The sequence below is a fragment of the Tachypleus tridentatus genome, chromosome 2 (assembly GCF_004210375.1).
Source record: "Tachypleus tridentatus isolate NWPU-2018 chromosome 2, ASM421037v1, whole genome shotgun sequence".
In the NCBI taxonomy this organism is placed as follows: domain Eukaryota; kingdom Metazoa; phylum Arthropoda; class Merostomata; order Xiphosura; family Limulidae; genus Tachypleus; species Tachypleus tridentatus.
In genome coordinates this window covers 32,110,351-32,138,154 of record NC_134826.1, presented here as the reverse complement: position 1 = coordinate 32,138,154, position 27,804 = coordinate 32,110,351, and the positions used below count along the sequence as shown (strand labels likewise).

General features: G+C 34.9%; 1 protein-coding gene across 2 annotated transcripts in view; it reads right to left on the bottom strand.

The window, feature by feature from the left end:
• LOC143240425 (CAP-Gly domain-containing linker protein 4-like) overlaps positions 1–27,804 on the bottom strand; it is a 67,857-nt gene that overhangs the window by 20,372 nt on the left and 19,681 nt on the right. For both annotated transcript variants that reach the window (XM_076482854.1, XM_076482845.1), the window contains 6 exons: positions 22,400–22,608; positions 21,703–21,838; positions 6,940–7,086; positions 6,458–6,556; positions 6,126–6,249; positions 1,136–1,218 (listed from right to left, as the gene is read on the bottom strand). In XM_076482854.1, the coding sequence (XP_076338969.1) occupies positions 1,136–1,218; positions 6,126–6,249; positions 6,458–6,556; positions 6,940–7,086; positions 21,703–21,838; positions 22,400–22,608 (798 nt within the window). The remainder of the gene's footprint in view (positions 1–1,135; positions 1,219–6,125; positions 6,250–6,457; positions 6,557–6,939; positions 7,087–21,702; positions 21,839–22,399; positions 22,609–27,804) is intronic.

The window sequence follows — 27,804 nt, the reverse complement described above, 5'->3', positions numbered from 1 at the left end:
TTTTGTTCCTCATGCATACCTCAAGGCAAAAAAAATTTTTTTTTTTCATTTAAGCTTTTTTACCTAACCTAATCAATATAACTTTTATGTTTTATTTACTTTTATTAAAAAATATATAATAAATAAAAAGATTTGCACTTCAAAATTGAGACCTTTTCCTTTCAGGAGTCATTTTTCATTAGCAGAATTGACTGTCCAGGAAATATTTCATATAGCTTTTAGATATGTACTTTTAAAACATGAACATATAATTCCAACATTAAAACGGAATGTCCCCAAACTATGGTCATTGCTCCATAAAATTTGTTTTGTAAATGGCACTTTTTACTGAAATAAATTAACAAAATAGTGCAATTCACAAAATGACTTTTATAAGTTGTAAACATACATATCTGCATGTAAGCATTAGTAAATAAGTAATCTCAAAAAGCATTAAGAGTTGATACAAATTTCTGTTGTGAATGTAACAACTTTATTGATATTTCAGGAAATCAAGTATTTGTAGATTCAAATTTTAAATTCTGACCTTTTAATATCTTATAGTTGGTAAATCTAATTAGTGGACATTCTTAATATGGAAGAATGAAAATTTACAACAGAGGCATCACTTGACACATAGAAGTGAAGACTAAAATTTTATTTAAATATCAGCATTTTAAATTAAGAAATCATAATTCATACTAAACTCAAAATTAGAAACTATGTTTTGATGCTAAGTATTCATATGTTAATAATAATGTTCTTTAAATTTTGAATGTAACTACAAAAATTGACAATCTCACTTCAACCATCACCTATACATGCATGTAGTTCTATGCTAATATAGATCAGACGTATTATTCTATCTAGTGTTCAAGCAGCAAACACTGAAAATATAAAAATAACAAAACTTTCAACAACAAATTTTCAAGGACCAAAAAATATAACTACAACTCATACATAGATGCATTCAAACCTCATGAACTACCAAATTCTCTCTCAACACTAAAATTAATTTTTATGATAAATCTCATTGTTCACAGAGGTTGAAGCATCAGCATGGGAAAAAAATCTTATAAAGTTGGCCTCAATGTGATACATTTTTTATTAATAAAACAAAGAAAAATTATCAAAATATTTAAATAAAACTATTTACCTGTTAAACTTCTCACAAAAGACTGACATTTGGGTTCAGTAAAAGAGTCCACATCAGATGATTCACTTTCACTTTTACTAATCCTAAATGAAAAATTACCTTTGTTATAATTGCTTATAAAACATTAAAACTTTAAAATAATTAACTTAAAGCTAAGAAGCAACCTAAAAACACCTTACACTGAAACAAGCATAAAAACGTTTGGAAATAAGTAACTTCAAAAGAAGGAAGTATTCACATCGGGCAGATATTTATACATAAAAGTTTATATATACTCTTCAAAAAAAGAAACGCAAAAGGCAAAATTTGAGACATATTGTTAACAAGTTTATTCCGGGTAGTTCTGTATGACATGTGTAAAACTTTGCACATTCACTGCTGAACATCCAAAGTCTGCAAAGGCGAAGTCCACGCTCACTAGTTGAAGCTTAACGTCACTCAACGTCAATAACGAGTATGTCCCCCGTGAGCATCAATAACTGCTTGGCATCTCCTGCCCATGGAAGCGATGAGATGACGAATCACATCCTATGGAATGGCTGTCCACTCAGCCTGCAAAGCTGCTGCAAGCTGAGGAAGAGTCTGCGGTTGAGGTTGTCGCCGTCGCAGACGTTGGTTCAACTCGTCCCAAAGATGTTCGATGGGGTTTAAATCTAGTGATATGGAAGGCCAGGGAAGAACGTTGATGTTGTAGTGTCTCAAGAAGACAGTGGTGAGTCGGGCTGTGTGAAGACGGGCATTGTCATGTTGAAAAACGTTGTTGACGTTCACCATGATGGGTTGCACATGGGGCCTAAGAATCTCGTCGACAGTTGCGTACGGTATGATCAGAAATCCTACGCAGCCCTGGTATGGTTGAGACAGTAGACGTCGCAGTGGTGGTCCTATCCCAAAGGTAACGTAACCAGATGTAGCAATCTTGTGTGGGCATGGTCACACGAGGACTGCCAGATCGTGGACGGTCACAAGTTGATCCATGTTGTTGGTGATGATTCTATAGCCTTGTGATGGTGCTTGGGTGAACATTCACAGCTCTGGCAACATCTGATCGGGATTTGCCTGCTTCCAAGCCACCAATGGCGTTGTTGCATTGTGCTTCGGTCAGTCTTGGCGTAACTCTATTGCGTGTCGGTGGCTTAACACTGAGCTATGGAAACCAAGAACCCGTCACTTTTATAGGGATTTTGCACATGTTGCACTTGCAGAACATCCAGATCTCTCAAACAAATTTATTGGACACGAATGCGTTTTGGCGAAAAATCAGATGTTTTCCTCCGTTTTCAATGTGCACAACTTTTATTGTCATTTTGGTCTGACAATCAGTGCCTTAACACATGTAACATCACATACTCTGAGCTTGTAACGTTATTTCACATTTCTCTTTCAAATAACAAAAAATAACCCTTTTTGCATTTCTTTTTTTGAAGAGTATATTTTTCTTACTTGAAATACATTTCTGATAGATATCTCTTCCCAGTAGCTTGACCCTATACACATCTTCCCATGAAATTTGCATGTTACTAGCCTTGAGCTAACTCCCACCTAATAATCATGTGTTTAACACACGTTGTGTTGTTGCATGATGACATCATCACATGGTGATAGTGCTCCAGGATTAGGAGGGTGACAATCTCCATGCACAATAACTCTACTCTAGACACTTCCTTTCTAAATAGATGGGGAAAGAAGAAATTACACCAAATGTGGGAGGATAGGTGAGAAAATGCATGAAGGTGTCTACTGGAAATACTGCTGCAGTGGAAGAAGAGCACTAACTGTTTGAAAGGTGACTTGCATTAAAAAAACAGTGTCACCACTTCCCTCCATATAGTGCTGTACACAATCAGTAAGGAACTCTCAAAGATCCACCACCCTAGCAGCTAAGAACAGGTAAGTGACAAGGGTCTCTCATGCTCCACTTGAAGAAAAGAGGAGAGGGAAGGTAAGAATTTGTGGGAGTGGGGGGAAGTGAAGAATCACATAGATCTCCTTCAGACACCTGCTAGAATGGTCTTACTATAGCCAGTGAAACCCTATTTCTAAAATGCAGCAAGTGTGAACTAAAGAAATGAGCAGTCACTTCCCTTATATTGCATTTTTCCATGACAGACCATGGAAGTTACTGTCTGGATTAGGCAAATGAGTAATTGTAATACCAAAAGGATACCTCTGGTGACTTGTGGGACACTCCATCTCATCAGCAAGAACTGACAGAGCCAGGGCAGCTGAGTTGACTGCTTTCCATTACCCTTGGCCCACTGCAGATTTTGGGAAATAGACATACCACAGAAGGCAACACTAACCATCTTGTGGGATCTTATAAGAAGAAAGAGAGAGAGATGAGGGTAATGTAAAAGAAAATGTGCTTGTCCTCTAGATGGTGTTTAGTTTTATTCAAGAATAACAACTGGAGGGAACCAAAACACACAAATGCTGAAAACTGTGGCAGACAAATGCATGTGAATTTGTTCACATGCCAGCTTGTAGAATTTCATCAAATGATCAGGGAAAACAAAATGCAAGAGTGATCAACTATCCGAACAGCCACAGTCTTAATAAAAAAACATCTGATCTCAGTAGAGTAGGAAATAAGTATGGTGAAAGAGTGGGATGCATCAGTGACCACTGATAAAGAAGAATGAAACACATCATCAGTAAAAGATGCTATAAAGAACATAAAGCCAACAGCTGTAACATCATAAAGGAAATTAGGAAATAGATATAAGTTACAATTTTTAAATTCTAGAATTACTAAAAATTATAATAAGAAATGACAAATGTTTAGTCCAAGCAGCTTAAATCTCATAACATGATACATACACTGATATGTATATAGAGCATTATATAAGTTGCAATGACACCATGCATTCATGTTACAGTATCAAATAATATAAAACTTGCCTTTACAAAGTGACTTGTCTTGACTTTGTTATAATGAACAGTACCATGTGAAAGAGTGATATTTTGGTTACATTACACACACATGCACATATATATATTTATTATTGTTATTTACAAATAGGTTCTTACCTCTCAGTTATTTTTCTTAAAATACAGAACAGTAAATAAAGAAATATCACAAACAATGATCTTGCCAACTCTTACAGTTTGTATTTGCTATAATTTGCCTTTTCAAATTTCACACAAAATAAAACAAAATACTTTTCTTAACTTTTATATATGCATTTTTTAAATAGCAAAAACTCATAAATTACTATATAAACTGCCACAGAAATTCCATTACAATTAATCACTCATTTTAACTAAGCTGTATTTGGGTCAAAAAATATATTTCCAACTCCATTATCTCTAACATCTTCAGTTATATTTTAACATAAAAAGGAAGGTTCTCACATGTAAACACTTTACCAAAACTGTTAAAAAAAACAACAAAAGACATGGAGACATTCTGAGATTTTTGATTGGTTATAAACACATTACAGAGAGAAGTAGGTATACATACGTAGGTACTTCCAAAAACGGAAGAGGTAGGTGGGAGCCGCTGCGTTTGATTTTTAAAGTGATATCTTAGTAAATAGCAGGTTTTTATTTTATATCCTAGCTTTTCAATACCAAATTTGAGTTGCTAATTTGCACTAAACAATAGACTCTGTACTTGGACTTCATAAATATCTAATCTGGACCCAAGCTGCACATAACTTATTCATAACATAGTAGTTCAATAAACTTTTGAATGTAAGTCCACAAAGATGATACCTTTTGACTCCTGACTATAAGAAAACCTCTTGAGATAGGGTTATGCAGTTAAAAGAAAGCCACAGTTCTCAAAAGAAAAATTTTATATGGAGCATGTAAAAGAGTAGTACAACTTTTGTTGAGAAAACATTACATTGCTCATAGGTGAAGTGGTGAAAGCTGAGGTTAACTGAGATGGGAGTTGATGGACATACCCAGATGTAAATATAGGGAAGGCATGAGAAAAAACTTGAAAAGTCAGCTAAACTGAGCAGCCTCCCTCTGAACAATGCAGGTGTGAGAAGTCAATCATCCATACTACTTCAGATACAGGGAACAAACCAAACTGTGGCTTGGAAAAAGTTACATCTTAACTATAATAGGCCAATAGCAGGATGGTTGTTTTTTCTGTGTTTAAAATAAATAGATCTATTGTTTTTCTTTTCCTCTGTGATAGCCTAACATTTGTTCTGTTATGTTCACGTGTTTTCTCTCTTCTCAAGCTTTTGACATAACTTAATTGATGTGGGTAGAGTTATTAAAGATATTGAATATCTAGATAAGTTAAATCCAAGTTCATTAACATGCACACACTAATGAAATAATTTGCACATTTAATTAAAAATGAAATTTTTGTGTTATCTGCAGTTCAAAGTTTGTGCTATGTTCCAAAACTAGTGATACATACATCAATAGCTTACAAGTATCTTAAAAACAGTTGTATAATACAAAACTAACATTTTCATGTATCCTTGTATTTAAACAGCCATAACATCTTTATTTATGGGTTTAATTAATATGCTAAAAACTCAGTACAAATATGAATGATAAAAAAGAAAGTTGGCAAATACCTTATGCAAGACCCAACAGATAAGTTGATGTAGAACTAAATTTTCTAATACAACTACAGAAACAAAAAAATAAAGATACACATTTACCAATATTTCATAAACATAATTCAAACTACAATTGTCAAGTATGTGACAACTAACCCACAAATGCACTGTAGTTTACAATTAGAATATGCATTTTTGTATAAAATATTATCATGTCAATTAAATGGTTGAATATATACATTTCAAACACATGCAACTTACATTTAATCTAATTATAAATAAATTGGAAGTATAACAAATTAAGTATCTGTTGTTAAACTAGACAACTTTCTGCACACCAAAATGTTAGTGCAGACTTTATGGGATCTTGTGTGAACACTAAAAAATGTGAAGAAAACCTTTTCCATTTTGACTTAGAAGATTAAAAAAGAAATCGTTCATGCTCTTCCATTACTTACCTTGTGATTTTCTGTGAAGATGCAAATAACCCATGGTCTGGATGACATTCAAAGTATTTCACACCTTGAACAGATCCATCATTCTTTCCCAGAGGTTGATCTAGTTCAATACCATACCACCAGCCTAAGGTACAAACCAGTTTAACGTTATTATCACTTCCAATAAACTCATTAACTCCTTAAAATAACATTTAATGAATATTGTATCAATAATTTCTGTACAGGAATAACAAAAATTAAAATGGTTTCAGCATTGAAAATGAAATTCTGATAAAAAATATCAAAATAAAGTAGCAACTAATACAATATTAAGAAACTTGTATGAAAGATACCTGGAGCAAATTCTGTCTCTCCTGCAAATCGAATAATTCCTTTTCTCTTACCACCAACCATCACTTTGTCACCAACAGCAAAATCCTTTCCCCCAAGGCCTATTATTTTTGTGGAATCATATGATTTTTATTAAATAACTACTTTATATACATTTTTATAATCTTTCTCAAAACCAGTTAATTTTATAGAACATAACAAAAACAATAATTTAAAAAAATAAATTTTCTTTGGAAATTATATACAATATCTTCTACTTGCTTGTTATTCAGTTTAATTATATACTAATAGTTTTAATATGCTCTGAGTAAACTTAAAATAAAAAAGATAAAAATAAAAAAATCATTGTAAAATACACACCTTGAAAATATTCCAAGAGTAGCAAAATATGTGTTCACCATTAAAAACAAGTTATAAAAAATCATTAGAACACAATTCATCTGATCTGCATAAGTATTACTAAGTAATATTCAAACTTTATCACCTGTTTCAATTTTTGAAGTTACATGGGTTACATCTATTTTGGGAAATGTTACACTTTTCTTCGGAGTTGGGTTACTTGAAGTCTTATTTAGTTGTTTGAAAGAATTTTCCTCATATTTTTTTACCCTGCCAACTGGTGCAAATATTCCTGAAAAGGAGGAAAAACAAAATATTAATTTGTGCTACATTCATCCATAAATCATGTGGAGATAACAGCTAATAACTGTAACATGAAAAAAATAATGCTCATTTTGGCAAAAGGCATTTATAAATATTTGGCTTACAGAAAAAGTAGTACTAAAAATAGTACACACATTGTTTATACAAAATATGTATTGTTAGATATGAAATTCATTCAACAAAGTAAAATGACTGACAATAAGAGTACATAATTTGTATGAACAATGTGTGTACTATTAACTATAGTACACAAAGAAAAGTTGACTCCAAATGTCATGTTTTTAAAGAACAGTGGAATGTGGACTACTTCATTATTAAATCACATGACAAAGTGTTGTGTTTAATATCCAACAAGACGATTGCAGTGGTAGAAGAACACAACATTCATATACACGACCAAACCAAGCACTCAAATTATTTTCAGTTCATAGGAAAGCTATGTTCAGACAAATTCAAAACCTTGAAATGTAATTTATTGTCACAACAGTTTGTATTTAAAAGGAAGAAAGCCAAGAATGAAGCTGCAACAAGATCAAGTTTCAAGGTGGCTCACCTATTAGCCAAGTGAGAAAAACCATTTATCAATGGTGAGATAACTAAATTATGTATGACTCAAGCACTCAAAAAATGTACCCAGAAAAAGTAAACTTAGCCTTTGGACAAATACAGTTGTTTATACAGTAAGAAACATTGGAAGCAATACTACATCTCAGTTGACAGACAAGACCAAAGAGACGACAAATTAACAGATGTGTACAACACTTCACAGTTGCTGTTGTTTGTTTGGAGAGTCACATTTTGAAGTAACAGAAGAATAAGCTTCTGTGCACAGTATACATTGAACAACCACAGGTGAGAAAATTTTCAAAGAGGTCAAAACAATTATTAACTCAGTACAACCTGAAATGGAAAAAGTTGAAGTGTGTTACAACAAATGGTGGTAAAAATGTGTGTGGTGAAGGAAAAGGTTTAGTTGGGTAAATCGATAAAGCTATTGAAAATGCATGTTGTTCCAAGCCTATGATTCTTCACTACATTATTCATAAGCAGGCACTGTGTGGAAAATATCTGGATCTGTCATGTGTCATGGAACCTGTAGTTTCAACAGTGAATTCCCTTCACTCTCATGGACTCAACCATTGTCAATTCTATGAATTTTTGGCAGATATAAAAGCAACATATCTGACTTGCTCTACCACAATGCAGTTGAAATTTTCTTAAATAAAAACAGCCACCCTCAACCATTACTCACAAACAGCAAATGGTTTTGAAAATTAGCTATTTCTGTATAGTTTCATTATCATAAAAACTTTCACAAGAGTTACATAACTATTCACATTGTAACTTGTCACAATCATCTCATTAAAGTGCATAAAATATTACTATGCTTTCTCTATTTCATATAATAAACACTGATGGCTGAAATATTTCATCCTTTAGCATTTAATCTATTTTAGCATGGGCTATATCTGTGGTGCTTAAGATAGGTTGGTTAGTTGGTTTGGTGTTTTATGGTGTAAAGCAACTGGGCTATCTACACGAAACATTTGGTAGCAAGTTAAAATTAAAGTAAAATTAGTAAAATTCATAAAAGGAAATTAAGGTAAAACTAAAGAAAGTTTAATTTTTTAATTAAAAAAACATAAACAGCATTAAATCCAATTTTTACATCTAGTCTACAGCAATAAGACAAACACTACAGTAATACAAGTTATAAAGGACTTTCTGCAGTATAACTGTAAGTAACATAACTCACCAAGAAGACTCGCCAGGTAAAATCAAAAACCATAGTTAGTAACCTAAAGTTGGCCCATCCAGTCTTGGTTTTCAGTTATTTGGCATTATGACTATTTTCAGAAGGTAAAATAATAAATGTTTTAAAATACTTGCAGCAAAATTTTAATTATAACTTGCCAGGATGACTAACAGGTAGTTCAAACAGTAGTATTAGTCACCTAATGTTGGCCTTTGTAGTCCTAATTTCAAGTTATTTGACGTTACGGTCATTTTCTAATTTCAAATCGAACTAAATGTATTTTGATTCTTAAAAGGGAATCACATTAAAGAAGGTCTAATGTATAAATTAAAAACTTAAATAGCATTAAAAAGATTAATGGCATTTAAAAAACTAAAAACATTTCTAAGGTGGGAGATGTCACCATCTCCAATAATACTGTCTAACATTACAGATATACCTTGTGACAGAGCATGTTTAAAATGGTGCCATCGTTAAGAGTCATAATGACAGCATGAGAGTAAAACATGGCTTATTGTGACCTGAGTGTTAGACAACATATTGGTGCATCAGTCCCAGATAAAAGAAAACTATAAGTTAAAAACTGTGACCAATGCATAGTCTAGTTAGAACAACTTCCTCTTTCTCATCCCCTGGAAGCAAGATGGCCAAAGTCTAATAGAAGGTTTTATTTGGAAAAGCTTGTTTTCAGGTTGCTCATTCCAAGACAACTGCCAACTTGCACAAAGCTGAGCCTTGAATACAAGATCATAGTCCATAAATGGAACAGACACAGCAGAGGTAGTGTCAGAGCAGACAGATTTAGCTGTGGTATCGGTGAGCTTGTTCCTGGCAAGTACCAACATGGCCCGGTATCCATAAAAATTGGACAGAAGTAGACGTTAAAGAGAAACGGGCCAATCGGTTTTGAATATCAGAGAGAACAGTGTGTGAGCTAATGTGAAGCGATTCCAGGGCCAGTAGAGAGCTAAGTGAGTCAGTATAAATAGTGCAATTTGAGTACTGCTTAGCTTCTACGTGATCCAGGGCAAGAGAAATGACATACAGTTCAGAAGTGAACAAGAAGCTGTAGAGAAGATCCTGCTAGCAACCACCAAACCACAACAAACCATGGTAAAGCCCACACAGTCATCTGATTGTGAACCATCTGTATAAATGGGAATAAAAGGATGGTTCAAAAGATGTTCAGCAAATAACAGACAGTATTTCCACTCGTGAGTGTCTGCCTTTCTCAGATGACTTAAAGATAGGTCACATTTGGAGACTGTAATAAGCCATGGTGGGAGGAGCTAACCAGCAGATACAGCAATGTTATCCAAGGACAGACACAATTCATCCAACTGCATTTGGATACAAAGGCCAAAAGGTGCAATGACAGATCACTTGTTCTTAAAAAGCACAGCCCACCAAGGAAGGAAAACACAACCCCAGGTGAAATGCTTTTGTAAGGAACAAAGTTTCGAAGCATATAGTAAAGACAGTTGCAAACAGCAGAGGTGCAAAGAAGGTTCATGAGACTCTGTGTATAAGCTCTACTCTGGGGAAGTAAGGAAAGCCCTGATGAAGAGCCAGAGTCCTTGATAATGAACAGAGTTCAGCATCTTTAAGGCTGAGGTCCTGGCAGAGTTACAGACCAATGATCCATAGTCTAGTTTTAATCGAATAAGAGCACAATATATCTTTAGCATAGAACATCGATATGCTCCCCAAGTGATGGAGGAGAGGACACTGAGGATGTTCAGTGCTCTTGTACATTTGACCCATAGCTGCTTGATGTGTGGTATAAAGGTCAGCTTACAGTCAAAGATAAGCCCCAAAAACTCTGTGTCTCAGGGACCACAAACAGCACAATTTCACCGATATGGAGTTCAGAATCAAAAATATATTTTTGCCAGATCCAGTTAAAAACAATCAGAAGACTAGCGGGAGAAGCAAAAAATAGTGTACATCATCAGGTCCAACCAATGTACTGCCAGACTGATGAAGGGCCAGCATGAGTTCTCCCAGTGTAAAAGGATGATTGTAGTCCCAGAGACAATCAGCTCGAAAGGAAAGAAGTGATCGTTCTGCCTGAAGAAGGTGGAGGAAGAAGCAGAAGTGCAAGATACCCAGCAAAAGCTTTCTCCCAGAGTATCTACGATGCTCCAGGTATCAGCTACTTCCTGGCCATCAGAGAGCAAAATTGAGAGCAGGTCAGAATTATATTGCCCACTGACCTTTCGAATATTGTCCCATATGACTTTGGAACTGGTAGTAGAAGATATGTTGCTGGTTATGAACTTAATCCAAGAGTCCTTCTGGCTTTGACATCTTATCCACAAAGCATGTGCATATGCCTGCTGGAAAGCGATGACGTGCAGTAGTGTGGGATACCTATGAAAAGTATCCCAGACTTGTTTTTGAGCCTTTCGTGCCATGTGGCAGGCAAGATTCCACCACGGACGAGGATATCATGGAAAATGTGTCGAGGTTTTAAGAATACATTGAGCAGCTGTCTGTATAATACAGTCAGTTTCTGCTGCCACACAGTCATCTGCTGATGGCTTACAGACGATGGCAGAATCAAGTTCTGCGAAAGCAGTAAAAGAGGGCAACTCTGCTTGATCCAGCTTCCACCGGGGCACGTGAGTCAGGTGGCATTGACCATGACCAGTCTCTCCCAAAATTATAGGATAATGATCACTGCTTTGTGGATTATTGTCAACCCTCCATGAAAAATGGGAGGATAGTGAAGGGGAGCAAATTGAGATATCAATAGCAATAAAGGACAGACTAGGTGCATAAAAATAAATACAAAAACCACTATTGAAAAGAGAAATGTTGTGATCAGAGAACATATTATCTACGAAGCAACCCCTCTCATCAATATCAGCACTTCCCCAGAGAGGTTGATGTTCATTAAAGTCCCCCAGGATGAAAAAGGGAGACAGCAACTGCTCAATGTGAGCATCAAGGTCTGATTGATCATAGGTCTCTCCAAGCAATAGATAGAGAGAAGAAACAGTGATGGCACAACCTCCACGGGTGTGTTGAGTGGCAAAGACAGGGTGGGCACATGCTGATTCACCAACAGTGCCACACCTCCATGTATTCATTCATCACACAGTCAGTCACTCTGTACAAAGAAAACTGCCGAAAGGTGGCTGTATCAGCAGGTTTCAAAAATGTTTCTTGTAAGGAAACACATACAGGATGGAAGAAAGCAAACAGTGCTTTGATGTCATCCAGATTAGAACGTAAACCTCGACAGTTCCATTGTAGGAAGGTGGTCATTTTTATTTATGTGTAGGTGAATTGGATGCCTTCTGTTTATGACCACATCTTTTTTTCTTTATTGTCTTTATTCGAGGGAAATCTGTTGACCTCCATGGATCCTGCCCTGGGTCGACTGGACAGCTCTTTGCTGTTGGAAGAGGATTCCAGCAGCTGAGAACATGAATGAATGATCATTTTGCATCTTGAGGTGGGAGAAGAAGAAGTACCTGAGGAAATGCCTGCACCCAGAACTGAAGGAAGTGAAACTTTGCTGGAATGTATGTTATGGACAGAGATGGGTGTTAAAGTTGATTCATAAACTTTTTTAACCATGGAGGTCAAAAGACTTTTCATTTGGTTTGAGAACAATTCTTTTGGAGGTACAGAGAGATTTGTCTGCACTCCATCTGTAGTAGCAGAACAAAGTACAGCAGCACACATCTGAGATGAAGTAGTGGACAGCAACTTTTGAGTCTCAGAGTAAGTAATGTTTTGAATTGTTTTCAAACACTGCACCTATTTTTCAACCATTTAGGGGCAAGAACAAAAGTAGGATGGGTGAAAGCCATTGCAACTGATGCAATGAGAGTCCATTTCACATTCACTGGCATTGTGGTCCTTGCCACCTCAATGAGCACACGTCATGGAACCACAACATGATGTCTTCAAGTGACCGAACTGCTGACACTGGAAACATCAGAGAGGGTTTGGAATGTATGACCATACCTTGCAATTATGATAACTTGCCTTTATGGATGCAGGTGGACATGGTAATGTAAATTTCAGAATGAGGACATTGGTCTGCATCGTAATTCCATCTTTGCGAGTGAAGATACGCCTCAATGCACAAACTCCTTGGGTGGAAAAAACCAGCGAGAATCTCTGACTCAGGGATGTTCTTCAAATCCCTCTCAACAATAACTCCTCATAATGAATTCAAAGTAGAATGGGGCATAACCTTAACAGGTACATCTCCAATCACCTTTAAATACAAGAGATGTATTGAAATGTGTTGAGATGTAGATGTTTCCACCAATATGTCACCAGAGCAAAACTTCTTTATTGACTCTGGAGAGTCATCAAGTCCCTCTAGTCCATTCTGAATGAAAAAGGGAAACATCTGACCTAAAGGTTTATCTGAAAGAGAATGTAGTATAAGCAAATGAGGTATAGGTGTTGAAGATTGCTGCACAGAATCTTCAAGACCTGATCGTTTACCTATGGACTGTTTTTCACTATTTTATTTGAGTTTTTATTTGGAGGATTCATAATAAAAAAAAAAAGAATATTTCAGTGTTTACCCACCATGAAGCCCGACGAGGGAATGCACTACAATGCCAAACAAGGACACTGCAGCAATGCCAGAGTTTCATGAGCACTATACCCAAACACCAGCATCAGATACAATATCCACAACACCTGTTGCAAACATCCAACACTGGTACTTGGTTAACCCTAGCCCAAGTGGACCAGCAGATTAACCCAAGGGGGGCCACCCGTCTACAGGATTTCAAAGCCAAAGTGATGTATTAAGGTTGTACCCCTCAACCACCATGATCCTCTTCTCCCCTTCATAGGAATCTATATAATGCTGGTACATCCCAATTGACCTCTAAAGCTTTCTCCATTGATATAAACTTAGGTTATTTGTATAACTTCTATCAGAGGTCTCAATGTTATTGGAAACCACAAATGTATTTGCCAATGCAGTGCAGCTTAGTAACTCCAACCAGATGTGTAGTTACAATTAACTTTCCTTCGAATACCATAACTATCAATCCAGTCTGTACTTTTACCATTTTGCAGCTGTAGATGAAAACCATGTCAAAATACATCTTATTTTATGAACTTAAACTGTTTATGAAAACACAATTTGGTAACAAGTACTTGCTAATTCAAATTAGCAGAATCTACAACTTTTACTGCATGTCTTCTTTCTTGAGTATGTTATGAATTATCTACTCTGTTCTGAAAGCATTTGATATCCTGTGCAGACACAAAAAAACAACATTTTCACCAGAAAATAGTAGAAATATATACTACACTACAGCTTTACCACTTCATAACACAATTTTTAGATCCATGCAGTATCTTAGCAAATCCCTTGAGCTCAACTTCAATTAGTCACTAGTGTAGTACAAAGGAATGGACAATAATTTATGTAATACAGATTTGATGGCTATGTCAACAAGTTTGCATGTATACATTTGCCTTTAAATTTTGCTGTGAATCAACAATGGGTTCATGACAATATCTGTATCAGTGGCTACTGCAGGAGACAAAGTATACTGTTTCCCAGTGGTATTATAATGCACAATACAGAAAAAATCCTTTCTGGTGTGTTTCTCAGTTGTTTCACAACTAACTAGAAAGTCTGTTGTAACAATAATTACAAATAATAAGTTATAGCATACATACTTTCAACATAATCAACAAGTATCACTGCCTCAGTGCAAAAGATAGTTTCACTATTCAATATGAAATTTCAATTTAGTGAGTTCTTAGATTTAATTCTATACTTTTTACTTTAAGACCAATATTATTGCCTTTTGTATTGGCTACAGAAACAACCTTGATCATTTTAGCACTACGTGGGTCTTTCAGCTGAAAAAAATTCTGAAGAAATGCTAACCTCATTCTATACAGTTACAGATACGTCATTAGTTGTAATCACTGTTGTTTGTTCTGTGTGGCTTGCGTATTGAGTGCAGTTGGGTACAGTAAAGTAATGAAGTAATACTTGACATATACAGCAGTCAATACATCAGTTTTGATCACGCTGAACAGCAACTGAATTCACTGTTTAACCACTTGTGAGTTATAAGTGCAGTAATTCACATTTTCTTTAAATACCTTAAACTGTTTACAGACTGAAAAACAATTTTATATATATATTTTGTCCTGCTCTCTTCCTGAAACACAACAAAAATAAATAAATAAAACTTAGCCTTTTGAGTTAATATCTTGTTTTCAGAACATTACAGATTTTCTTAGTTACAGATTTATTGTATATGTTTATTCCACATTAACTTTAGACTGACTCACTTCAAAAACAAATGTGCTTGGTTTCAGGCTAAGGTTACATCCAGGGCTTTATTATTCCAATACATGTGATGGCACCATTACCACAAATGATAAAAACTGAATAATTAGATAAAACCTATCACCTACAACATTCTTTATAGTTGAGACATAGCTACAAAAAACTGGTTTTATTTTGTTTAAACTGTAACATAAATAACAGCTGAAGCAGATTTCATGCTCTTCATTTGTATTTTCCTTTTCATACAATCATTTTTATGTAAGCCATTTAAGCTATGCTTTCTTGCAAGAATTATCCTGGTACATTTTTAAAAAAATTGTAGTCACACACATCAGTGTTTCAGTTCTCAACTATTCCTTGGAGGGCATGAATAATGTTATTACCTACTATGTAAATATTTTTATTAGTGGAATATACCTAAATAAATGTGTTTATGTTATTAGAATGGAATAGGGGTAGCTAAAGTGAAATGAAATTTAAAATGACTCATTTGGAATTTTATATCATATAGAAATTTCAGGTAGCTAAACTTCTTGTAAGATATATTCATGCATTTTGTCACTATAAGAGGACTGTGTCATAGTTTTTGGCTTTGCATGAAAATTGACCAATGTCATCCACATTAGAATGTAAACCTACACAGTTCCTTTATATCAATGTGGCAATTTGTATTTAGGTGGAGGAGAATGGAGTGGAGAGTCTTTGGTTTACAACCACATTGTTTTAATTAAAAGGAGGTATCTGGATCTCCGTGGATTCTGTATTGGATTAAGGGGGCAGGTCTCTGTCAGTAGATGCTGATTCCAGCAATTAAGGGCAAGAAGGAATAATTGTTCAAATTCTCAGAGCTGAAAAAGATAGACTTGAGCAATCACTGGAAGGAATGGTAAGAAGAGGACAAATGACTGCACATGGTTTGAAAATGACTATATTGGAAACATAGATAGATTTGAACTGAAATGTAGTGCAGAAGCATGTATCCAAGATGAATGTGGGGACAAGGGGTGGAAAGCCCTTCAGTTTACAACCACATTGTTTTTTTTTGGTTTTTTTTATTAAAAGGAGGTATTTGGACCTCCAAGGATTCTGTGTTGGATTGAGTGGGCAGGTCTGTCAGTAGATATTGATTCCAGCAATTGAGGGCAACAAGGAATAATCATTCAAAATCTCAAAGCTGAAAAAATTAGACATGAGCAATCACTGGAAGGAATGGTAAGAAAAGAGACAGAAGTAGCCATTAACTTGTCAACAAGAAAGCAAATGAATCTGCATATGGTTTGAAAATGACTCTGTTGGAGGCATGGAAAGATCTGTCGACACTCTCACTGAAGCAGTGGAATGTAGTACAGAGGAATGTTTCTATGTTGAATGTGGGGACAATAACTTCTGAGCCTCAGGGGTAAGAAATGTTGTGAACTGCTTTCAACCACTATACCTCTTTCTCTTCCACACAACTATGGCAAGAACAAAAGTAAGAGGGGTAAGAGCCACTACAATTAAAATAGTGAGGGTCTAGTTTGCACTCATAGGCATCATTGTCATTGCCAACTTGAACTGAGAAACCAGCTAGGATCTCTGACAAAAGGGTTTTCTTCAAATCTGTCTAAACAGTAACTCCTCCTGAGGAATTCAAATTAGTATGGGGTGTAACCTCAATGGGTATATCCCAAACAAGTTTTGAGGTGCATGTTTTCACCAAGATGTCCCCAGAACATAGCTTTTTGACTGACTAAGGAGAGCCAGCCAGCCAGCCAGCCCCTCTTGTCTCTTTTGAATAAAAAAAAGGAGACTCTGCCCTAATAATTTGTCTGACAAAGAATGTAGTAAGAGAAAATGAGGTACAGATGTGGAAGATGAAGACTGCTGCTTCGTAGGTTAGTTAGTTAGTTGTATGGTATTTATTGGCACAAAGCAACTAGGCTATCTGCACCAAACAACCAGTAAAAGTATAAATAAATGTAAAATTATTAAAATACAGAAAAAGGAATCATATTAAAACAAAACAAAGTCCAATTTTTGAATTAAAAAGTGAAATAGAGTGAAAAAGGCCAAAGGTCTTTAAAAATTTAAAAACACAAGTGAGGTGGACAGTGTTACTGTTGCCAATGACATTGTCCAACATCAAGGGTTAGACATGGCAAAAATATGTCTACAATGGTGCCTTTCCTCATGGCTGTAATGACACAACAGTAAAATGTAAACACCTGTGAGTTGAGAGTCACACATATCACATATTGGTTAATCAGTCCCAGATAAAAGAAGACAATGAGTTAAAAAACTGTGACCAATGCACAGCCCAGCTAAGACATCCTCCTTCCAATCCTTATGAAAGCAGGACAGTCAAAGTTCAATAGAAGGATTTATCTGGAAAATGCATCATGTTGCTCACCCCAAGTACAATGCCAACTGAATCAGAGCCAAGCCAAGCCTTCAATACAAGACCATAGTACTTGTACAGGTCAGACACGGTTATGATAGCACCAGAGCAGAAAAACTTAGCTGCATTGTCAGTGAGCTTGTTCCAGCAAATACCAACATAGTCTGGTATGCATAAAAACTGGATAGAAGTAGATGATGAAAAAATGGGCCAGTTGGTTTTGAATAGTAAAGAGAACAGGGTGAGAACTAACAAAAAGCAATTCTAAGGCAAGTAGAAAGCTAAGTGAGTCGATAGAAATAATACAGTTCATGTACTGCATAGCTTCTCTGCAATCCAGGGCAAAAGAAATGACTTACAATTTGGCAGTGAACACAAAAACTGTAGAAGAGACTGTGTGTACAACAACAACAAACCATGGAAGAGCCCACATGGAAGAATGGTTCAAAAGATTTTCGGCAAATAGAAGGCAGTACGTTAAGTCAGGAGAAGCCACCTTCTTCAGATGACTCAAAGAAAAGTCACATTTTGGAATGGTAATAAGCCACAGTCAGATGGGCTGACCAGTGGATCCAGCAAAAGTCGTCCAAGGACCCAATTCATACAACTGTGCCTGCATATGAAGGCCAAAAGGAACAATGGCAGACTGTCTATTCTGAACAAGATTGGCTCATTGAGAAAAGAAAACACAACCCCAGGTAGGATGCTGAGATAAGGATCAAAGTTTTGAAGCATACAGTAAAGACAGTTGCAAATGGGAGAGGCATGAAGGAGGTTCACGAGACTGTGTATAAACTTTGGACTAGGGAAGTGCAGAAAGCTCCCATACATAGCAGAAGTCCCTGATGGTGAACAGGGTCCAGCTTCTTCAAGGACAAATTCCTGAGAGCCATTGACCAGAGGCCCATAGTCTAGTTTTGATTGAACGAGGGCACAATAGATCTTTAGCACAGAATGATGATCTGCTCCCAAGGACTTGGAAGAAAGAACATGGAAGATGTTCAGTGCCCTTGTACACTTGACACATAGTTGTTTCATGTGTGGAATAAAGGACAGCTTACAGTCAAAGATAAGCCTCAAAAACTTTGCCTCATGGATCATGGGAAGTAAACTTCTCGAAACAGAGCTGGGGATAGTGTTGAATATCTCATTGGCAGCAGAAGTGTATGTAGATGGTTTTAGAGTGAGAAAAGGTAAAACCATTTGCTTCAGTCCACTTCAGTAAATGATTAAGGGTAGTCTGTAGCTGCCATTCAATAAACCTTATGCTCAACGACTGACAGATGTGAAAATAATTGACAGAGAGACCATTTTGCAAGGGTACGGGGAGAGTTGTAAGCACTATACCCAAACACCAGCATCAGACAATGTCCACAACACCTGTTTAGAACATTCAACACTAGTACTTAGTTGATCCTAGCCTAAATGGACCATCCCAAGGCTACCCATTTACAGGAATTCAGTGCCATGTGGTGTGTTGGGGTTGGACTCCTCAACCACCAGGATCCTTTTTTCTCCTTCACTGGTTGCCATACATAACCAATACATGGGTGGATGTTTAGTTCCCAGAGGAGGTAAGATGAAAGTACAGAACCTTCTCTGGGAATTCTCCTCACCACATACAGGAATTCACCTTGACAGGGATGAACAAATGAAATGATAGAGATGGTGTCCAAATGGATCATTATAACAATAACAGATACATAAATTAGAAGATAATGACTGGATTATTGAGTATTTAACATTTTGAGGATGTTGAAATACAGATTGCTCTTCTAGATACCAAACAAAGAGAATGGAGCACATATTCAGAATTGCACTCCACCTAAACAGACAATTCATTTTGCAGGTTTTGTTTGTAGGACTGGTTGTAGTCAAGCAGAAAGTTACATAATATACTGCTTTCTGATGTGTGTTATAAGCCCTGAGACTAAGCCACTGGAGATTTTGAACAGAGAAAAGGCCAGGCAAAACACAAAGAGGCAGAGAATGCCTCAATATGCTACATGGTCTTAACATGTGAGATATCACACCTAGTAAGCTACATCCCAGGAAAGAACTCTCAGAACAAAACTGTCAATCTTGATTTTAGCATTGAACAAAACTCAAGTAAAGCAGATCTATAAGAGAGGCAGTCTCTTGTATTTGTGGGAAAATAAAACCCAGAATGGAGTTCCAAAATTATTCCAAAGCATTCCATTCAGGTGAGGTGGAGAGTGGACAAGGACAACCCCTAAGTATGTACCTGATTAACCCATTAAGCTGCAGCAAAAGGAGTCCACATGCATGCAAAGTGAAAAGGCTAACCATTCTCTGAATCAGAGCCAAGTGGAGGCTCCAAAAAAACATCCACCCTCACAATCCATAATAACAAGCCCTCAGATAGAAGGGACTTGTATATATGAAACAATTGTGATAGAAGTTTGATACTGTAAGAGTACAGCAAAATTCTGTGTCTCAACTGAGCACCTGTACTTGTTGGATAGTAACAGCTGGACAAGGAATAGGAGAGTGGGAGATCTCATGAGGTCTGTAAAGAATGAGAAACTTGGTGGGAGACCCTAAGGTAGGGTAAGAATCCAAAGTGAGAAGAGATGCTGCCATTGAGCTGTATTAGCTCAAGACTCCAAAATATAAAAAATAAACTGGAAAAACTTAATCATAAAGAAAGAGAGCAACAAAGGTCTATGAGAGAAGAATGAGTGAGACAAACATTTTGATACATGACAAATCAACAAATTACATCCCAGAAACAAAGAAAACAAGTACACTTGGGCATGTTGGATTAAAAATATTAAGAGTATGGTGGGAAAACAGGTATGTTTCTCCAGCAGACTGCAATGAAGGTGGCCCAAAATTCAACAATAAACTACTATAGAAAAGCCAGTGAAGGTGGAGGTAGAATTACCAGATCCTCATTAGAAAGAAGTAAATAAAAGCAAAATTAGCACTTCTGAAACATGTACATTTCAATGTCACAGAAATGTTTTGTTTTTTTAAATATCTATCATGTTGGCCATCAAATAATACTGTTCATTTGTTTTTTGGGAAGCACAAATCTACTCAAAAAGGTGCAAGAAATATAACTAGCAAAGTTGAAATTAATCTATATTCTAAAAACAAAAATAGATCAATCAAGAGTTAGGAAATACCTCACGTAATACTTCTCTAAAACACTTACTAAAAATACTCTATCAAGTAACTCATACGGCAGTCACAAACATTTCAAAGTTCAACCTGTTGACTAATAATGAAGCAATGAAAAAGATATCATAACAAGAAACAACAAGAATATATACTTACAATACCCTATTTCCTACAGTAAATTACTGTTAGTGGAAGATATTTGAGGAATGTATTTACTGTAGCCTAACGTTACTGGCTTCTGATTATTTCAAAACAATAACTAAAAATAGTTTTGTTTTGAGTTTACTTACTGATAAAGTAATAAAATATACAGTAAGTTTTTGCAGTAAAAGCTTTAAACTGTAACAAAATAATAATTACACATATTTTTACATAAAAAGTTAAAATAATTTACAATAAAATTATGAAAGAAAAAAATTTGTTAATTTGTTATTAGTTATATGCATGACTGAGGGTGCATCTTCACAAAAGCTAGCTCTACGCAACAACTAAATACAGAACAGAATAAATTCCATTAAGACTCTATCATCAAATGACAAGAGTATTTTATTTAAAAATATATTTCCTCTTGTTTGTCTGTTGGTAATAACTTGACTTTCTGTAATTTATATCAAATGTAATGTGCTTTATTAAGCATTTTGTAATTTACAACTTAATAGATATCAACATTTATTGAAATAAATGATTCATATTTTTACAGAAAAGAAAATGTGTCTATAAAGTTGTAAATGTTTTACATTTTTGGTAATTATAATTATAAACATGTTAGAAAAATCTTTTAATTCAAAGCAGACAAAATTGAACTAAAAAAATCACATTTTTGCAACTATTACATCTAAACACAGAAATGCACTGCTTGACATACAAGTTGTGTGGAATAATCAAGTTGTGGTTGTGCAAGATCCATGAAACAAAGCTCTTGTTTTACTGCATAAGTATAAATTAATGGTAGCATTACAAGACTGATGAGCATTCAACAGTTGCTGCAAGTTAGTCTAAAACTTACCATGATTATCAGGGCAGCTAAAATAAGAAACTTCCTTCACAGTACCATTATTCTTTCCTAAGGGCTCATCTAGCTCTATTCCTACCCATATTCCTGGTGCAAAATGGGTTGCTCCACAAAACCTCAGAATTCCAACCTAGCATGTAAGTACAAAGTATTATTTATGAACAATAACATAAAAAAACTGTCATCACTAAAAAACAAACCACAAAAGTAGAAGTTTACTTTTTAAGTACCATAACAAAAACAAGTTCAACTGCATCTATAATGTAAATCTTTAAATAAATAATAATACATGCAAAAACACATTTACCAGTAATACAGCTCACTTCCATTACTATATCAGTGCAGCAGAGAAGTCAAATATTGTCTGAAAATTAAGTTAAGAAAATGATACAAATAATCCTTTAATTTATGAAAAATGGTACTCCTATATTTGATGACAAATATATTCAAACTTTCAATTACATTATCAATACTCAAAAAATAAGAAAAGTTACAACTGTTGAAAATTGCAAAAATATAAACTAACTGATAAAAAGGATATTTCATATTTAAAGTAAATTTAATGAATGGGATATCACAATCAGAAAATAGAAATCTTTATTATATAGATATGATTTATGTATACTCTAACATGGTGTTCACATCTGTCAGTTACTTGGAGAACTTCAAATTCTTTTAAAAATCAACTAACCTTAGCTCCACCCACTATCACTTTGTCTCCAATGTTCACTCCAACAGACTGTAATACAGCTTTTCCAGCCACACAGCTATAGTCATGTGTAGCATTTGGTGGCAATGATTGGGAAAAACAAACAGCTTTTTGAAGCAACTGCCGAAGAGAGTTCACAACATCACAGAGGTCAGGAATTGTTTCACGATTTGGAAAATCAGGAACACAATCTGTTGAAAAAGTAACATTAGTATTCTAATTAATTAGTCAAAAAAACTAGTGTAAGCATGTTTAGTATGCATAAAAAGCATAAAGTAAGATCAGTGTAACAACACTCTGAAATATAAATAACTTTATTTTACTAAACAATGTTTTGATAAACTCCTCTCTCCAAGTTTAATAAGAAACTGAAAGTAATGACAGTTAAATGTTATGACCTTTCATGCTTATGTGAATATACAACTGCAGAAAATAATTTGCACTTAACAATGGGAAAAATATAATGAAGTAAAACAATGTAATATCATTGAAAAAAAGTATGTTTCAACATTTTTTTTACAGAAGTATCTTTAAAATTATTTAAACTATTTTATGATCAAGGTATGTTAAACTTAACATTAAAATATAGTTTACCATTCAAATTTTGATATTATATAATTTTATTAATTTCAAAAGAAATAGAAAAATTCTCAATCATAACTCGTCTACATCACATAATGCAGCTGCACTTTGAACTGCCCATTTTCTTTCTACCTTCATATGATTGAGCCCTCAGAGTTGAGAAATTTGGGGAAAAGTAATGAGAGAAAAGTGTTGATGAGCAGTTTCTGAGACTTGGTGATGAGAAACCTACTTGAAATACAAATGTATCTCAGAACAGCTGGTATGGGTATTAAAACATTTATTGATAAGCTGTGAACAACATTTCAACCTTCCTTGGCCACCTTCAGGTTAACAAAGAGTTTGCAACTGACCGTTGTTGGACACATCTTAGGGACAAGAGTATAAACAGGTATGGGATTATAGGGGGCATTGCAGTTGGATGTTAGGTTGGTAATTATTATAGGTATAAAGGTGTTCCTTTAAAAAAGTCTCAAAAACAAATCTTTATAAAAATTTAATTAAAAAATTTGGTTATTTTTGTGTACAAAAAACTTGTAATCATTACTAAAACTACCAAATTTTGTTAAGATGCCCATACTTTTTCAAATATTATAGTGGAAATACTTCATGTGCAAATATGTATACGAACTTGTACGTGTTACACCAAAACCGTTGAGAAATGGTTAAACCCAAAAATTAAATATATACTGTTTGAAATGTTTTAACAAACATAGCCATAATCATATTTGGAACAAATCAGGATAATTCTTTAATAACATGTTTCATTCTTGGCCCATCTCCAGATACTAACCACTGTTGTGCTTAAAACTGAAATCAATGGTATTGCTTTGACTGTTTTTAGTAAGTACAACAGTAATAAGAAATACATCTTAAATATATGTTCAAAATAATTCAAGCCTTAAAAATTAAAAATATGAGTAAGAATGACAATAGTATTATTTCTAAGACAGGGAATATTATTGTTATTATTCAAGATAAAATTGATTATTTAAGCATAAAGTGTAGGTGACCATAGTAAGTTTATGAAAGTGCAATATGATCTTATAGTGAAAAGGGAGACTAAGTTACAACAGTATTTACTACAACTGAAGAAAGACAATAATGTTAATAAAAGACAGTATTGGAATAATATTGTGATATTTTTATAGACTATCAAATATTCACAAATGAGGATGCCCATTGTGACCAACATTATCGAATTTTGAAACTCTCAACCATGCTTTGAAAAGCTTCTTTGTACAATTAGCAACAAAATGCATCACAAATGAGTACATTTTGAAAGTTACGTTTTGTGTTTTGTCATAAAATACAACAATTGAAGTTTCACAGCAGCATTAATTGTATTAGTTTTGACACTGAATCATTTTACACTAATACAAGAATATACATCTGAGTGTCAAGATTTTAGTTTGAATGGAAGTTATATGAAGAGATTAATGACGTTATTATTGGTTCAAGACTGATGCCATCTTTTGCCACTTTATTTTTGTGTTTCAACAAAAAACAATTTGAAAACTGCCTGCAAGAATTTGATCACACACACACAAAAACAGAAAGATTATATTTTACTTAAACTGTTAAATTTAACTAAAATTCCATTACACAAGCATTTTATCATTAGATGACATAAAACTATATAATACTAATTATTATTTGGTTATCAACAGATGGTGTTAATTTGTTTAACAGTAAATAATACCTGCACATTATCACTAGATGTTGTTAGCTTATTGTATAACAGACTGCCATCAGTAGGAAAACCTAACCAACAAGGTTAAATGAGAATAAATACATCAGATGGTATTACAGAAGTGGAAGAACGTGTTGGGAAGTTTGCCAATTCTTAAAATGCCAGACTTCAACAAACCATTTATCATTCATGATTATGCTTCTGATATTTAAATTGAAGCAGTACTCCTGTAAGAACATGAAAACTGTTTCCGGTAACGTTAGTAAAAAGCTGTTGAGCAATAAGAAAAACTAGACTATGATTGAACAAAAATGCTTGATTGTCATATTTGCCTTTCACAAGTTTTAGAAATATCTATACAGGAAAGAGATTATCATCTAGATGGACCATCAACCACTTGCATAAATCCAGAGTTGCAAAACTGAGTGTGAGGATCATGAAGTAGGTGTTGTACCACCAGAATTGCAGGTTCCATGTCAAAGCCATCAAGAGAACTGCCAAAGTTGGTGCAGTGTGTATAAGTAGACTTTGGGAATAAACTAAAAACAGTCTTTGTATTAAGTTTATATTGTGGGAGTGTTAAAGTAAATTATTGTTAGAAGCAATAGTTATGGCAATTTTACATAAGTAACTGTTTACAAATCATTTATTGTGTTATTCAACTGTTGTGATTTGACAAAATTATTTGAACCTTCTGAATTTTTTTTCATTGTTTTAGGTGAGTATTTTTACATCTTATAGTTAGCAGAAAGTTCTATGCCTCAGTTGGGCAAGTTATATATACATACAGGCAGCCAAATGAGTGCAAGATAAATTACAGTCAGATAAATCTAGATTATGTGTTTGTAATTTAACCATAAAAAGTCTAATGTGGTGACTATTAGTGTTATAATTTCAGATTTTAATGTAATAAATAAAATAGAGAACAATAATTCATCTATTCAGTTGGGTTCTAATGTAATTGAAGCAGCCTGTGTGGACTTTTAACATAAAAGAATTACTTAAAGTTATGGATACAGTTGTGATAACCGAAAGTGTAATGGATTTTTCGATTGGTTTTGAATATATTATTTTAATGCAATTGGAGTCTGTTGTCTATTTATTGTTGAAATTGATCAACAACTGGTTACAGACACCTAATGTGAAAGAATCCCAGCCCATACAAAAACTTGACAGAGCCATCAACTATTAAACTGTTAAACTTGTATAACAGTACATTATAGTATATGTAATAGTACACTCACTAAAATAACATCACCAAATGATATCAATGTGTGTTTGTTTGTCTATTTTTGAATTTCGCACAAAGCTACATGAGGGCTATCCTGCATTAGCTGTCCCTAATTTAGCAGTGTAAAACTAAAGAGAAAGCAGCTAGTCATCACCATCCACTCCCAACTCTTGGTCTACTCTTTTACCAACAAATAGTGGGATATGTGTCACATTATAATGCCCCCATGGCTGAAATGGTGAGCATGTTTGGTGCAGAGGCAGTGGAGATTCGAACTCATGACCCTCAGAGTAGGAGCCGAACACCTTAACCACTTGGCCATGCCAGGTCATCAATGTGTAAATACATCATCATTAAATAATACTAATTTGTCTAACATTAGATAATACCAATACTCCATCCTTAGGCAGTGTTATCTTGTCTGACAAGGCATAAGGTTAAGATACAGAGATGTTTAGGAGACTAAAAAGATTTGTTACATTTTTTTTATTTCATTCCATTATATATGGATTATTTCATGTAATTTTCTCATTCCCACACAGAGCAATGTGTCAGATGTTACAACTGACCCAATGAAAAGGTCAGTTGTAATGTGTAGAAAGATAAGATGCAAGATTTAGTAAAAAAAAAAAACAACACAAGGTGACTGCTGTGGTATTCCAATGACCCTCTGAAGCATGTGAATTATCTGATTAGGCTGGAACAGCTTCAGCAAAAGAGAAAGACAGTAGTGGCCAGTCAGTGACAGAAGATGGTGTAATGTCACGTTTTCAAAAATGTTCCTACTAAAAGGTCATATCTGTACAAATGAAACCTGAATGTATATTTGTGGGAATTGCACTAAAGGAAGTGTTGTCTTCACAATGCTGGGAACATCATAGACTGATATGGACTTCTATCAATTCACTTTCATCCAGCTGTTGATACACAAGCCCACAAGCTTCTTCATTGGCCTGTAAACACTTTGATCAAGGAGATGCAATTTGTGGTAGTAATTTTGGAGAAAGAAAAGGAGAATAATTGCATTACATTTGCAGAAGTTATAATTTTCCAATACATAAAATGTATTTCCAATAGATACCTACCCCCTCTCACATATGAATAGGTGGAGAGACCTGTGAGGGGAAAAGAAAGATGCATCTTTTGAAAGCATCCAAGACACTTCCCAACATGAGACAGTCAGATTCTAAGATCTGATGTGGGGAACTGCACTACTTCTAAACCAGGTACACTCTTCACCCACCATAGAAAAATGTTATACACGTGGGCAGAACATAGAGAATCACATCCAACGAGGAGAGAACTATAGCTGAAAATTGATCTAAACCATGCAATATTTGCAAAACTTAACCCCACAAATTATAAAAGTGTGCAAGATATGGAGTGATTGGAATGTAATGGAATGTAAATAGCAAATCAACTAAATCCAAAACCCATGCCACTGGGAACTGACATCTGTGTGGGGTATGAATAGAATCACATGATCAGTAAACCAACTGTAATCCAAACCCTGGCAGCCTGGTACCAAAACACACGTGGGGTTAGGAAAGAGGATCACAGAACCTGTAAGTTGACTGTCATAAAACACCTAAGCCACCAGGAACCAAAATCCATTTGAGTGTAGAAATGAGGATCATACTAATGGCAAGTCTATTACAATCCAATATCCAGTCAACTGTTGTACATAGGAAAGAGGATCATGTTATCTTAACCTCAAGTTCATGAGATGTGAGAGAAACTAGTATCCCCTGATCCATGTGTGGGGCACATGTGTATACAAGATAAATTGATAGATCAATCTGAAAATCCAACATCCGGTACTGAAAATATGTCTACATAATGTAAACAATCACCCTCAAGCACATCAACATCTTCAGAATA